Raw genomic sequence first — 12,950 nt, 5'->3', positions numbered from 1 at the left:
TATACATTTTGTTTATACATTTATGTAATGTTACCACTATGGGGCACTTTGAAATTAACCTGATAGTTCCAATGGGTTTGGAGTTAAAATTGACAATGCTGGGTAAATAAAATCATGTGACCAAAAAGAGTAATTTCACTAGCTAGAGTTAGTACTGAGCATATTGGGTAAATAGATCATATGATTAAAAGTAGTAGCTATATCAGTTTCATAACCATCAACCTATACTTTTCCCACTCATGATATTCCATTTCCTCCTCCTTTTTTTCTACCTGTTAATATAGTCTCATCCTTCAAGGCTCATATAAAACGTTATGTCCACTGGCAAAACATCCCAAGAGCCCTAGCTGGTTTGGCTCAGTGGATAGAGCATAGACCTGCAGACCAAAGGGTCACAGGTTTGATTTCGGTCAAGGACACATGCCCAGGTTGCAGGCTCAATCCCCAGTAGGGGGTGTGAAGGAGGCAGCCAATCAATGATTCTCTCTCATCATTGATGTTTCTCTCTCTCTCTCCCTCTCCCTTTTTCTCTGAAATCAATATATATACATTTAAAAGTCCCAAGAACTTTAGGCACAATTAATTGCTACCCCCTCTGATTCCCAGAGCTTTGTTTATACTTTTATTTTTCCCTTATTGATTTGTATTAGTCCTTACTTCTCCCCTTCCAATTCCATTCTCCAGTAAATCATAAACCCTTTGTTGTTTTAGGTGTTCATATTTTTCAGTTTTGTAAAAGCAGTGCTCAATAAATGGTTACTGGATGAATAAATATACTTTAGAAATATACTTTAGAACTATACTTTAGAAATATACTGTGGAAAGTCTTTTAGATAAGTTTTAGGAGGATAAAAATATGATCAAATTTGATAAATAAATGTAAATATACCAGAATTTTGAAGCAAATTTAAGGTATGTATGTATGATGGTTTTATTTTAATTTTCCATTTAAAATTATTTTGAAGACTAGGAGGAAAATAAATATAAGAAGAAAACAATATGATTTAGTAATGAAGCATTAACTAGACAGGAAAAGGCCAGAGGTGGGTATTTTAAAAGTCCTTGGGAAATCTTTATGTCCTTTATCCTACCCTGTCATAAATCATGCTACCATGGGAAAAGACACACAATGAAACTTAAATAACATAGAATTAATATTAGATTAAGGTCAAAATAGCTATTTTAAATAATAAAGATAATTCCCTCTAAGAACTCCAAACACAATGAGTTCAAATGCTATTCATAAGAAAATCAACTGTTCAGCCTTCAAGAGGACTTTATATTAAAACCACTTCATCACTGATAAGACACTTGAATTTATTTGGATTTATAATGGGAACAGAAGAAGGATTTTTGACAAGGAGCCAAAAATCCCTCTAAAGAGAACCACAAAGCTAATGGAACTTACCAAATAGATATAGACTCGAATGATCTACCAGTTTCTATACCTAGGGAACATATAGCTCTTGTCAACATCTCACTTGAAGAGAGACACTATATCTAGTACATTTGAGTCTATCATGGAAAGCTAAAAAGATTATTTTTATTAATATAGTTTCAAAAAGCATTGGAAATTGTCAAAGTCATTAATAACCTGCTTCCAGTTATAAATTAAAATTCATGCCAATTAAATATCCAGAATCATAATTTACATAATATTATAATTTTCACATTTCAGTCAGATACATGAGACTATGGGGGGGAAATAAAAGAGCATTGCCCAGAGCATAATTACCTACAAAGAAATTTCTATATGCTCTTCGGCAGCAAGTTTTAGATCTCGGTCTCAAAAATACAGGGCTATTGTTAACAGGATATTATTTGGAAATTTCCCACCAATTCGATTGGAATTTATTTTTAAATGAAGTTTATCTAAAAAGTCTTTTTTGAATGAAACAAAGTGAGTTTTTAAAAGATACTAAGACTTGAGTGCTTCCCATCCTGAAACTATTGCCTAGAGGGACTCTGAGCAGGTGTCCAGCTATGCGTGTGTTTCAATGCTCCTTACCCAGCTTAAGGTAATAGTTGGAAAACTCCGGGTCCGAAAGCAACCAATAGATGCCACTCAAAAGCATGGTCTGCTGGGAAGATTGAAGGATGGAGAGCATACTGTCTCCTATTGTTGCTTGATTTATATCAGTATGTTTTCATTCAAACACAACTAAACTAACAGCTGCTGTGTACTTTTGTTTACATGCTATATGTCAAATCTTATTGTCCCTGAGGTACTTATGAGAAAAGACTTAGCAGTGGTTTTCTTAAATACCAATGCCTACCCAAATTTGGATTTTTCCTCCACTGAACAAAATGACAAGCACACGATTGCTATACTTAGAGCAATCTTTCACAGCTGCTTTAGTTTTTCAGTGATCCTATCAAACTGACGGCATATTGCCTGTGGGGTCTACAGTGTTATAATACTGCCATAAGAGACATTGATTTGTAGGATAGGATCAAACAGAACAGGGATGCACTGGGGAGAGGGATTTCGTAGGTCACATTGTTCTTACCGGAGTAAAATTTAATTTAGACATTGCGACCTTTACAGAACACCTGGTTATTTTAATTGCTGATGTGTGGGTGAACGTTGACACTGGGGCTTAGGAAGTATAAAGTCTTAGGAAGTCTCCTCTATTTTGAAAATGCAGCCTGAGTCACGTCTTTTCTTAGACTGAACGAAGTAGCTGTGCATTAAATATGCTGGCACATCTTCTGCTTGAGCAAGTGGACCGAAATGGTGTGAATTGTTAATGCCTTGCTGCTTTGGTTCACGGCTTGTGATTGATCATTTGTAACTATATCTACTCCTTGTTCCATGAAATCAAGTATGGAGTAATGGGTTCATCAGATTTTGGGGTTAAATTGAGAGTGAAGAGGTACTGTGTGTGGAAATAAGAGTTGCCATGTTCAGGGCTGGCCTTGTAACAGCATGGAATCTAAAGGCGATATTCAAAACCACTTCACTCATCATACGCTTACTGATTCTGAATAGGGCCCATTTGCAGGGGACATTTGGTAGTTTTCCAATACGCTTTATGCCTCTTTCTACTTCCACCACCATGCACATCTTTTTTTCATACACCCCCAGTAGCACATTGGTGGAACAGGTCAGCATACACAATTCATTTATTTAAATAACTTGATTTATACAAGTAGAAATGAGCTAGGATTCTATTGTCTAAGTCTTGCCTTTCCCCTCAACGAAAATAATAGTGAGTGTGTGCCTTTGAAAATACAAGTATTTTGTGAACTCAATTTCTTGGGCATTTAAAATATTTGAAATGTAGTAATAATGTAAAAAAAATTGATATATTTACAATCTTAAGGTTGCTTAAGGAATGTTCAGAATTAACTGTATCTAATCTATTTTTATGTGTCTATGGTCTATACCAACACATAATAATTGAATACATATTACCGACTTTTGGAAAATTTAAAGAAATGTGAAGTATCTTAGAGTTAGTTTTGGAAAGTACAATGCATAAAACTTAATAAATAAAACCAACAAAAATTAGAAGTAAAGGCCTTTAGAAATGTCATTTTATAATTGCTTGCTGTAATAAATGACACATTTTTTTGCATTATAATTTTAATTACTATTCAGAAAATCTTAACCCAAAGTGTGTTAACTGAGGCACCAATTAACTTTTGACCCAGTAGGAAATAATGTAATAGAAAACATAGTAAAACAAGAACAAAATCAAATATACATAGCACTTACACATGTACTAGTAACATTCCAAAGCAATCTAATTGTAAAATGTCTCAAAATTGTACAATTATGTTGTAAAGTCACAACTAATACCAATCTAAAAAATAAAAAATATATACCTAGATCCCCTTCTTTCTCTTTTCTTTCTTCCCTCTCCCCACCCCCACCCTCCCCCCAGAGACTTAGGAGATGGATAATATGGTTTATAAAACTGTTTTTGTCTCCTTGAATGCAAATGTTAAGGAAACAGATTACTTGCATTTAAACATTTTATGTAGGATATAAAATATGCATATATATCATAAAGTTTATATTTTAAATGTAATAAACTAAAAATGTATTAATAGTTTCAGCAATTAAAATTGAGGGTTCCCTTTGACATTTATTTCTCCATATTAGTTTCTCAAGAGAAGAATCTTCTATAATTAGCATTTTACATATTGTTGTCTATGATTCCATCTTTCTTCTAAAAACTCTTACGATGAAGAAAACCAATCTCTGCTGAATCATGTTCTTTTACATGGAGAACTTTGTAAAAAACAGTGTTTATTAACAGGTAGTAAGATTTAGGTTATTTGTTTTCACTGCCAATTATGCTTATTTTAATGATTTTTATAATTAACTTCTAGAGCCAGAGAGAAGTCATTAGAATCAGAGTAAAATTTTTGACATTAGAGTTCAAAGACTGAGAAACAAGAGATATAAAAACCAGAAAGTAATAAGACAAACTCAAGGAGAAGAGGAAATAAATCCTGAAACAAATTTAACCCAACAAAAACTAGGAGTGACAGGCATAGCTTCATGAATATAAGACTATGTTTTAAAGACTTCAAAAGGGAATTTCTAACAGATATTAAAGCGTTTATGAGCAGATTAGACTCTGGATGTTCATATCACACAATTCTGCACTCACATATTTAATAAAAGATGACAGTGATCCAATTATAGTGGATTCTCTAACTACCACTAAAAAAATCTTTCAAAATCAACCCTTAACAAAAGTCTTAATATTATCTATAGATCAAATAATAGAAATATAAATCACTGATTACTTAGCATTTTCTGTTTCTGCCCAAGCAACAAGTGTACTTCAAGTCTTATGCCTGGAAATCACTAAGAGACACTGAAATCCATGTCTAAGGAAGCCCGAAACCAAGGCAAGGTCAGAGGGAGTACAGTCTCAAGGAGAGTCTGAAGACCTCTGAACAGCATCTTTTCTACACAAAAGTGTTCTTAACTGGCTGCCTTTGTATATAGCAATTCGTCCTGGAGAGATTTAAGGGCTGATTAATAACCACAAGCACTTGGCATCCTTCTTCAGCAAGAGACATACATTTTTACATTTCATAAAATTTGAGGAATAAAGGTATATGGGAAAGGGACCCAAGGGAGGTAAATATACTTAATTTTAAAGAATGTATTTATCCATAAGTTTGATCTTCTTCCCTGCAAAGTTCTAGAACAGATTATAAAATGAATGGTTTGTGAACCCTTAGAAAAATAAACAGTAATCACTGGGACCCAACATGGGGTAATTTACATATTAAAGGAATATTTAATGAGCATGGAGAGAAACTCTTGGGAAAATTCCCTACATGGGTCTTGAGATCTCCAATACCAGCATATAACTGTTATTTCTTCCAGTGGGAAGCAGGTCCCAATGGATTGTGGCTAACACCTATTGTCCTCTAGCAAGGTACTGCTAAATCTGTGTGCCTCTTCCCAGGTAAATGGGTGTATCTGCAACAAACTAGGAAAACATCCAGGGTCTGCAAACCTCCTGGGTAAATCCCATAAAATTTATGAGATCTTGTTTTTAAACGTTTCCATTTAGAAGTAGTAGAGAAATATGTCACTTAATAACCCAAACAAGCAAAAAAAAAAAAAAAAAAAAGGCAAGGACCTGTGAGTTTTATGTTTGTTTGCTTTTTAACCTTGGTGGTATCTGGCAGCTTACACTGGATTATAAATGTACAGTTTTATCATTTTTTTTTTTTTTTTTTTTTTTTTTTTTTTTTTTTTGCCAAAGGGTCGTACACAAAAAATAGCGAGGTTGGCCAGAAATTTTATAATAGGCAAGGGCTATGTAGAATTTTAAGCATGATGGGTCATAAGCAACAAAATGCAGCTGGAATTGTTTTCCAATAGCCTTGGCCTTCAGAAAATGCCAGCCAGGGAGGAGTGGATGATGGCTTTAGTATACCAAAGAGTGGAAGCCCTAGCACCTCTAGCTGGTCATGCTTGCCCTTACTGGGAAGGCTGCTACAGCTTACTCTTAAACCACACAGTGAATTGAGGGTAAGTATGAGATTGAGATTAGATCATTTTAGGCATTGGAAGGTGCAACATTTGCTGCTTTTCTGTTTTCTAGCCCAATCTCCAGGCCAAGACTTTAAAGTATAATGGCGGCTGAGTTCTGCAATGAGGTTCTGTCTTTAAATTGCCAATACCAGGCCAATAGGCAGCACTAGGTCCCCTGCCTCAGATTCTAGTCTTCATTGTGTTATTTCAAACTGCATTCTGGGCCAAAAAGAAACTATGGATGAGCTAACCTTAGCTTCACAGAGCCTGTCTACAGCGTTTAAAGTGACCTCTACCAACCCAACTTGGCTCTAAATTTACTTATCACATAAATTTTGACCATGGTTCTAAATTTCAGAAACCCACACTTCAGCTTTACCCACAAAAAGTTGGCAGATTTATTATAAAAAGAATACTCTGTCTTCTTCAGTTAAGTTAGAGAAAATTTTGATGGAAGTATTACAAATCTAGGAATAAGATTTGCTAAATGAATCAAGAAGAAAGTAAAGTGGTTTAAAACTTTGTTTCAATCTTACAGACACACAGATACAGAGAACAAACTGATGGTTGCCAGGGGGGACATGGGTGAAAAAGGTGAAGGGGAATAAGAGGTACAAACTTCCAGTTATAAAATTCATAATCCATGGGGAGAATGTACAGTGTAGGGAAAATACTCAATAGTCCTATCTAATAAAGATGGAATATGCAAATTGACCATCACTTTGTGTCAAAGATGTCGACGCCCACAGCCAATAAGGAGGGAATATGCAAATTGATGTGACAAAGATGGTGGCTGGGATGCTTGCATCGTCGAAGGCATCCCACCCCGTCCTGGCCGCTCTGGGCCTCTGGGCAGCACGCGTGTGCAGGCACAGAGTGGCCGGGGTGGGGCAGGATGCCTGCTATGAGGCAGAGGTGTGGCAGGCGGAGGGAGCTACAGGAGGGCAGCAGGGCCTGAATGAAGGCAGAAGGCAACTCTGGCTGGAGCAAAGGTGGAAGGCGGCAGCCAGAGAGAAGGCCCAGGTTCCGGGTGCTGGAAGGAAGCCAGTGCCAGCAGCCAGGGGAAGGAAGGCCTATTCTTGCATGAATCTTCATGCATCAGGCCTCTAGTATTGTAATAATATGGTGACAGTGGTTACTAGATTTATTGCAGTGATCACTTCCTTAGGTATATAAATGTTGAATAACTGTTGTACATCTAAAACTCACATAATGCTGTAAGTCAACTATAATTTTATAAAAGGTTTAAAGAATAAAATAAAATATTCTTCAATGTTATGATAAGAATACAGCAGTGTATGCTTGGAAACAAATAAAAGACAGGCTTATTTAGCTGGGGAAAGAGAGAGATTGCCTTAGAAAAAAGACAGTATTGGATCTTGACACACACACCTAACATATATGAAAAAGAGAAACTGAGGTCTTGAGGACCAGGTATAAGGGTGCAGGAGACACACCCAACTCTAACAGCTTTTAAAGAGGTTCTTACAAAAAGAGTAAGTGTTCTAATTCTTACAAAATCAGAAACAATAACTGGGGCCCAGTGAAACCTAACAGGAATAAAAATAAGATCTTGGAGAACAAATTCAGAATAATCCCCCAGAGGAGCCAGAATCTCAAATACTGTCAAGAGGTGGCATTTTTGTTACAGATAAATAAGATCAATTGGATAATCTCTTTTGAGGGTGGGATGATTATACAAAATGCACATAAAGTCTGAACAAATTAGAGAAGGGATAGTAGGGAGATTTGCATAAAGTACTAAAAAGAAAAAGTATTTAGTGAACTCCAAAATTGAATGGGTCTAAGATTAAGAAAAGGCAATGGTGAGATGAATTATATTACAGGGATCCAGGCAGAACAATAATAGATCAGAGTCCAGATCAAATTAGATGTTGGATGGTGGGAAAATACATCCTGGGTATGATTATTTAACTCGGGGAGGTGAAAATGGGTAAGACTGGTTTGAACAAAGGATGCTATTGACAAACTTGGAACTTATCGACTTTGTATCTCTCACTATGAGAGGCCAGGCAAGAAAAATATCTAGAGGAAGATGTTAGAAAAACACAAGTGTGGATCAGAAAGCAAAGGGAAAATAAAATAATAAAAAAATAACTCAGTGCAGCAAACAATGCAGCCTTGAGCCTGTCAGAGAAGGAAACTTTCCTAAAAGGAGCAAGAGTACAGTAGAGGCAAATCCTACAAACTGCAGGAAAAAGGGGACAGAATCATTAACTCGGGACCAGGAGCATTCAAAAACTGAGGAAAACCATGTCTTCAGGAGGAAATGGCAGTAGTATTGGTCCTCACTGGCCACCTAAGAAAAGGAGCCTCAACAATATGAACAGCCAATGCAATTCAGAAACTCACCAAAAGCTATTCTCTCGTTGAAACCGATGTGGAGATGAAGGGAAAGCTGAGTCTGTGAAGTATGTTTCTTAGGCTTAAATGACTCTCTCACCATAGGCTGTTACAGCAGCCACTGTGGCCCAGGATTGAAAACAGTGCCCCCAGGACGTGGCGAAGCTGTGCCACACAAGACAGGGCCCACGGCCAATTCAGCACGGGGTCTGGAAACATGGAACTTCGAGGGGAAAGGACACTAAGATGTTTAGAACACTTTACAAAAGGAAAAAACAGTACCTCAAACAAGCCTCTGTGACTCGGCCTGCCACCCATGTAAATTTCCAAAGTCGCAAGGATGCAGCGTTCTCAGTGCCCTCTTTAAGAAGAAGAGTATTAGCAGCAATAATAACGATGTTATAATGCTTACCAAGTGCCCGGCGCTTGTTGTAAGGACTTCACATAGAATTCATTTACGCCTTACAACAACCTTTTAAGATAAGTACTATAATCTCTAATTTTCAGATGAGAACATTGACTCTCAGAGAAACTAATCTGTCCAAGGTCAGACAATAAGTGGCATAACTGGAATATGAACTCTGGCTCCAAAGTCAGAGCACTTAACCAACACTTCGGGCAGCCTCTTAGAGAGAGAGAGGAGACAGGGTGCCCTGGTCAGTTTTCCCCTCAAGACATCATAAATACATAGTACTATAATTAATGCCTTGATGGGAGATGGCTTCCCAGTCACAGGTCAGAGGCCCTGCTCCACAGCATAAATCAACTAGCTTCTTGAAAAGACTGACATAAAGAATGTTTTCTCTTCTTTGCCTTCCTTCCCTTAGTCTCTGCTATGGTCTTTGTCAGTAGTGCCAGGGGTCTGGATCATGCCAAACACAGGGTTTTGGAAACATCATTTTGCTAGGAAATGGCCACATTATAAACTGAGGATTGCTGTTCTGAATGTGCTGGGTGTGGTTCTGATGTTAGGTTCAGTTGAAAGGAGGGCACATGATAAAACTGGTGTAGACCCAACTCAACTTCTGAGGTCCCACGGGATGACACCCACAGCAGGAGCCCAGACGGTAGCAACTGGAGAAATTCCAGCTCAAACCAGGCATCTAGAAACCATCTGGCTGACACTGGGAAGAATAAAAAGTAGACAGGAACTTAATTTCTTTGAATTTTAACCTATGGAGTTTGAACTTTTATTGGATTTTAACTTACAAAGGTAAGATTATTTGATTTTTGTCATTCACTTCTGTGTAGACTTTTAAAATTTATATTTTAATTTCTTGGGAATTTTAATTCTTGGAATTTAATTCCTTCACAAAAAAAAAAATGATAATGGGCAAGAGTTAACACTCAAATTCAGGGTATCTCTATATTATTGAAATTTTGTGATTTAAACATATTAATCCTGTCATTTGATCTCATTGCAGGATCTGAAAAACTTATCAGAGAATATATAGCTATTTTGGATATTGTTGCTGGGCATAACTGGGTATGGGAAATGGAATAAGAAATGAATGTTCGGTGTTTAATAGCATGACCTTTGAGCTAATTTAATTACTGTACTATTCTAACTCAGTATATTCTAGGGTAAATTTCATATTGCCCACCATAATCTCGAAGGATCCACAAGGAGCAGGGTTTGGTTATTGGAATAGCAGCCTCTTAAAGTTCACCATACCTAATAGTTAAGCCAAAGAAGTTAATAAGAGAAAAAAACTTGGGGTGATGTTAGGGATAAGGAGTGTCATTACACAACTCCATCTGAACCTGACATTAGCTACATGTGTTCTGCCATGCTCACTGTGCTGCAATAACATCAGATAGCTCATGTGTGATTGGTAAATGGGGAAATGATGTCAGTACTCAGTGAAAATTTGATTGGTGAATATGCGCTTTTCTTTGGCAAAGGAGGACAGGAAAGTAGGGGTAGAATTTTATACTTTAGCAGGAAAGAAAGAAAGATCTGAGTTTGAATGCTGCTCTGGGGTTCCCTTCCCGGAAAGGTGCGCTCCTGGCCCTGCATGACTCCATGGGAGTTTGGCTTCCTCTGTGACTTCCTTAAGGGATGCCCCACTGGCTCAAACCTCCAAGTAGATTTCCATCTGCCATGTCTCGCACTCAAGTATTGCTTCTGTGCAGATTTAATATCCTCTTGAAGCAGCATTCTGTTTAAACCAAGGCTGTTTACATTACCTAAGTTAATAATTATCATTTTTAGTTAGTATTCTGGTTTTAAGGATGCACAGGTTTTAGTCTTCCTCAACTCCATTTTCCCCCATAACCCTATTATTTTGGTGGGAGTCATTTTGCAGAATGCATTTTTTATGCATATACTATGTCCCAGTAGAAATGTTGTACTAGCATGTTGACCATATATAGTAATATGGCATCTTTACCCAATGGTGGTTGTCTTCTACTATAGAAAGAATAGATCTATAAAGAAGCCCCAGCCAAAGAACTTTTCCACATTTAACAAAATAAATTTCTTTGTTAAAATCTTCTATTTAGAAATCTAAAAGCACTAGTAATTTTCAAATTCCATGGAGTGTTAAAAGTTTTACTAGACTTGATAAAGTAGTTTAATATCATATCAAATGTGCTCATTTCTCATAGTATAAGAGGAAAACTTGCAAGTATATCTAATTCCAAAAAAGAAGCAACAGATAGAAGGTTTTTTAAATGTGTATCCGTTACTTTTAGTCCTTGATACAATTATACTTCTAATCTATGCTTATAAATAAAAAGTAATTACTATGATCTTACACATTTTTAAAATATATTTTATTGATTTTTTTTTACAGAGAAGAAGGGAGAGAGATAGAGAGTTAGAAACATCGATTAGAGAGAAACATCAATCAGCTGCCTCCTGCACACCCCCTACTGGGGATGTGCCCGCAACCAAGGTACATGCCCTTGAGTGGAATCGAACCTGGGACCCTTGAGTCTGCAGGCCGACACTCTATCCCCTGAGCTAAACTGGTTAGGGCAACATTACACATTATTAAATGACTTTTTCTGATCCAAAACAGAGCAAGCAAAAAATTTTTAAAAAAAAGGTTATGCATCAAATCAGAGTATTAGCATTTATTTATTTAAATTAAGAGATAACTTTCAACTAACACTTGACCTTTCCCAAGTTGAAGTTCAGAAGACCATCAAACATAAAAGTTTAGGGAACTCAATCATTTGATGCACAAAATCATACTAACAAACAAAGAAGAAAGAAATGCAAAAATCTAATGTTAAGTGACTAGGGTGCTACAGACTGGAAGTTCCTCCAACAGGATTAGCTTCTTTAAGTATTTTAAGTCCAGCGAATTTGTTATGCTTTCACATGTTAGTAGCTGCATAGGCTAATTTCAGCTGGCATAAGCTTTTATAAGTATGCAAAAACACAGGGCAAGGCATGCATTAAAATGTGATAATATCACACTTCTGGGACACAGGAGCATGACGCATGAATCCAAATGCCTCTGGCATCCATGAAGTATCATGCCTCAGAGTCAGAGATTTTTCTGTCTTGATAAGTAATTTTATTATACCACATTTGGAGAGTGGAAAAATCAACTTTCTAAATATAAGTCTTTCATCTTAACCAGGGTTCTTGATAGTTTCAATTCTAGCAATTAACTCAAATCTAAAATTTTGGGTGAGTTGGAAATAATTCAAACTAGATAGGGTCTTAACAAAATTATTTATTTATTTATGTATGTATGTATGTATGTATTTATCAATGAAAGTTTAAGAGTGATTATATAATATGGTTGATCCCAAAGAAAATTTTAGCCAGCGTGATGAAGGGAAGGGATAAAAATGCAAAAAGAAAAGACAGCCCCCCCCCAAAAAACCCCCAAGAAATCAACTTTAATAATGATACTCTCCCCACCCCTAAAAAGAAAAAAAAAACAAGAAAGGATTCCCTGTGTTACATATGTCTGTGCTATGGAGTGAATGTTTGTGTCCCGTACCCCAAATTCATATATTAAAACTTAATCCCCAATGAGATGGTATTTGAAGTGAATAGGTCATGAGGCTGAAGCCCTCCTGAATGGAATTAGTGTCCTTACACAAGAGACCCCGGAAATCACCCGTTTGCCCCTTCCACCGCATAAAGAGAGGAATGAGGAAACGGGCCCCTCAACAGACACTGAATCTACTGGGACCTGGATCTTGGTACCATTCTCCGTAACTGGGATAAATAAATATTTGCTGTTTAAGCCACCCAGTCTATGGTGTTTTTATTATCGTAGCCCAAGTGAAATAAAACATGCCAAAATAAAAGATTTCCCAAATCTTACTACCCTTTTATGATTTCCCTTTGTACAAGAAAGATATATTATTCATGTTATAATTAAACTGTTTTATTATATGTTTTCCTTTTAAATGTATAAAGTAAAAACAAATTATATAAATGCCTTTCATAACATTAGCTTCTAGTTTACAAAATCTTTGCCACTTACCTTTTGAAATATCTTTAATTTTTCTGCCATACAAATCAAAAAGGTATCTGGCTGGTGAATTTAGTTTCATTTTCATTGTGCAAGTATCTAAAACCTACACAGGAAAAAAAAACCAA

General features: G+C 36.5%; 1 protein-coding gene across 1 annotated transcript in view; it reads right to left on the bottom strand.

Moving 5' to 3' along the window:
- The window catches only part of DCDC1 (doublecortin domain containing 1), a gene marked incomplete at its 3' end in the record, with an annotated part of 318,067 nt that overhangs the window by 242,211 nt on the left and 62,906 nt on the right, over positions 1–12,950 (bottom strand). Inside the window, exon 7 of the mRNA XM_079788060.1 lies at positions 12,835–12,928. Coding sequence (XP_079644186.1) covers positions 12,835–12,928 — 94 coding nt within the window. The remainder of the gene's footprint in view (positions 1–12,834; positions 12,929–12,950) is intronic.

Source organism: Cnephaeus nilssonii (genome assembly GCF_951640355.1).
Source record: "Cnephaeus nilssonii genome assembly, chromosome: 13".
Taxonomy (NCBI): domain Eukaryota; kingdom Metazoa; phylum Chordata; class Mammalia; order Chiroptera; family Vespertilionidae; genus Cnephaeus; species Cnephaeus nilssonii.
This window is presented reverse-complemented; position numbering and strand designations above follow the sequence as displayed.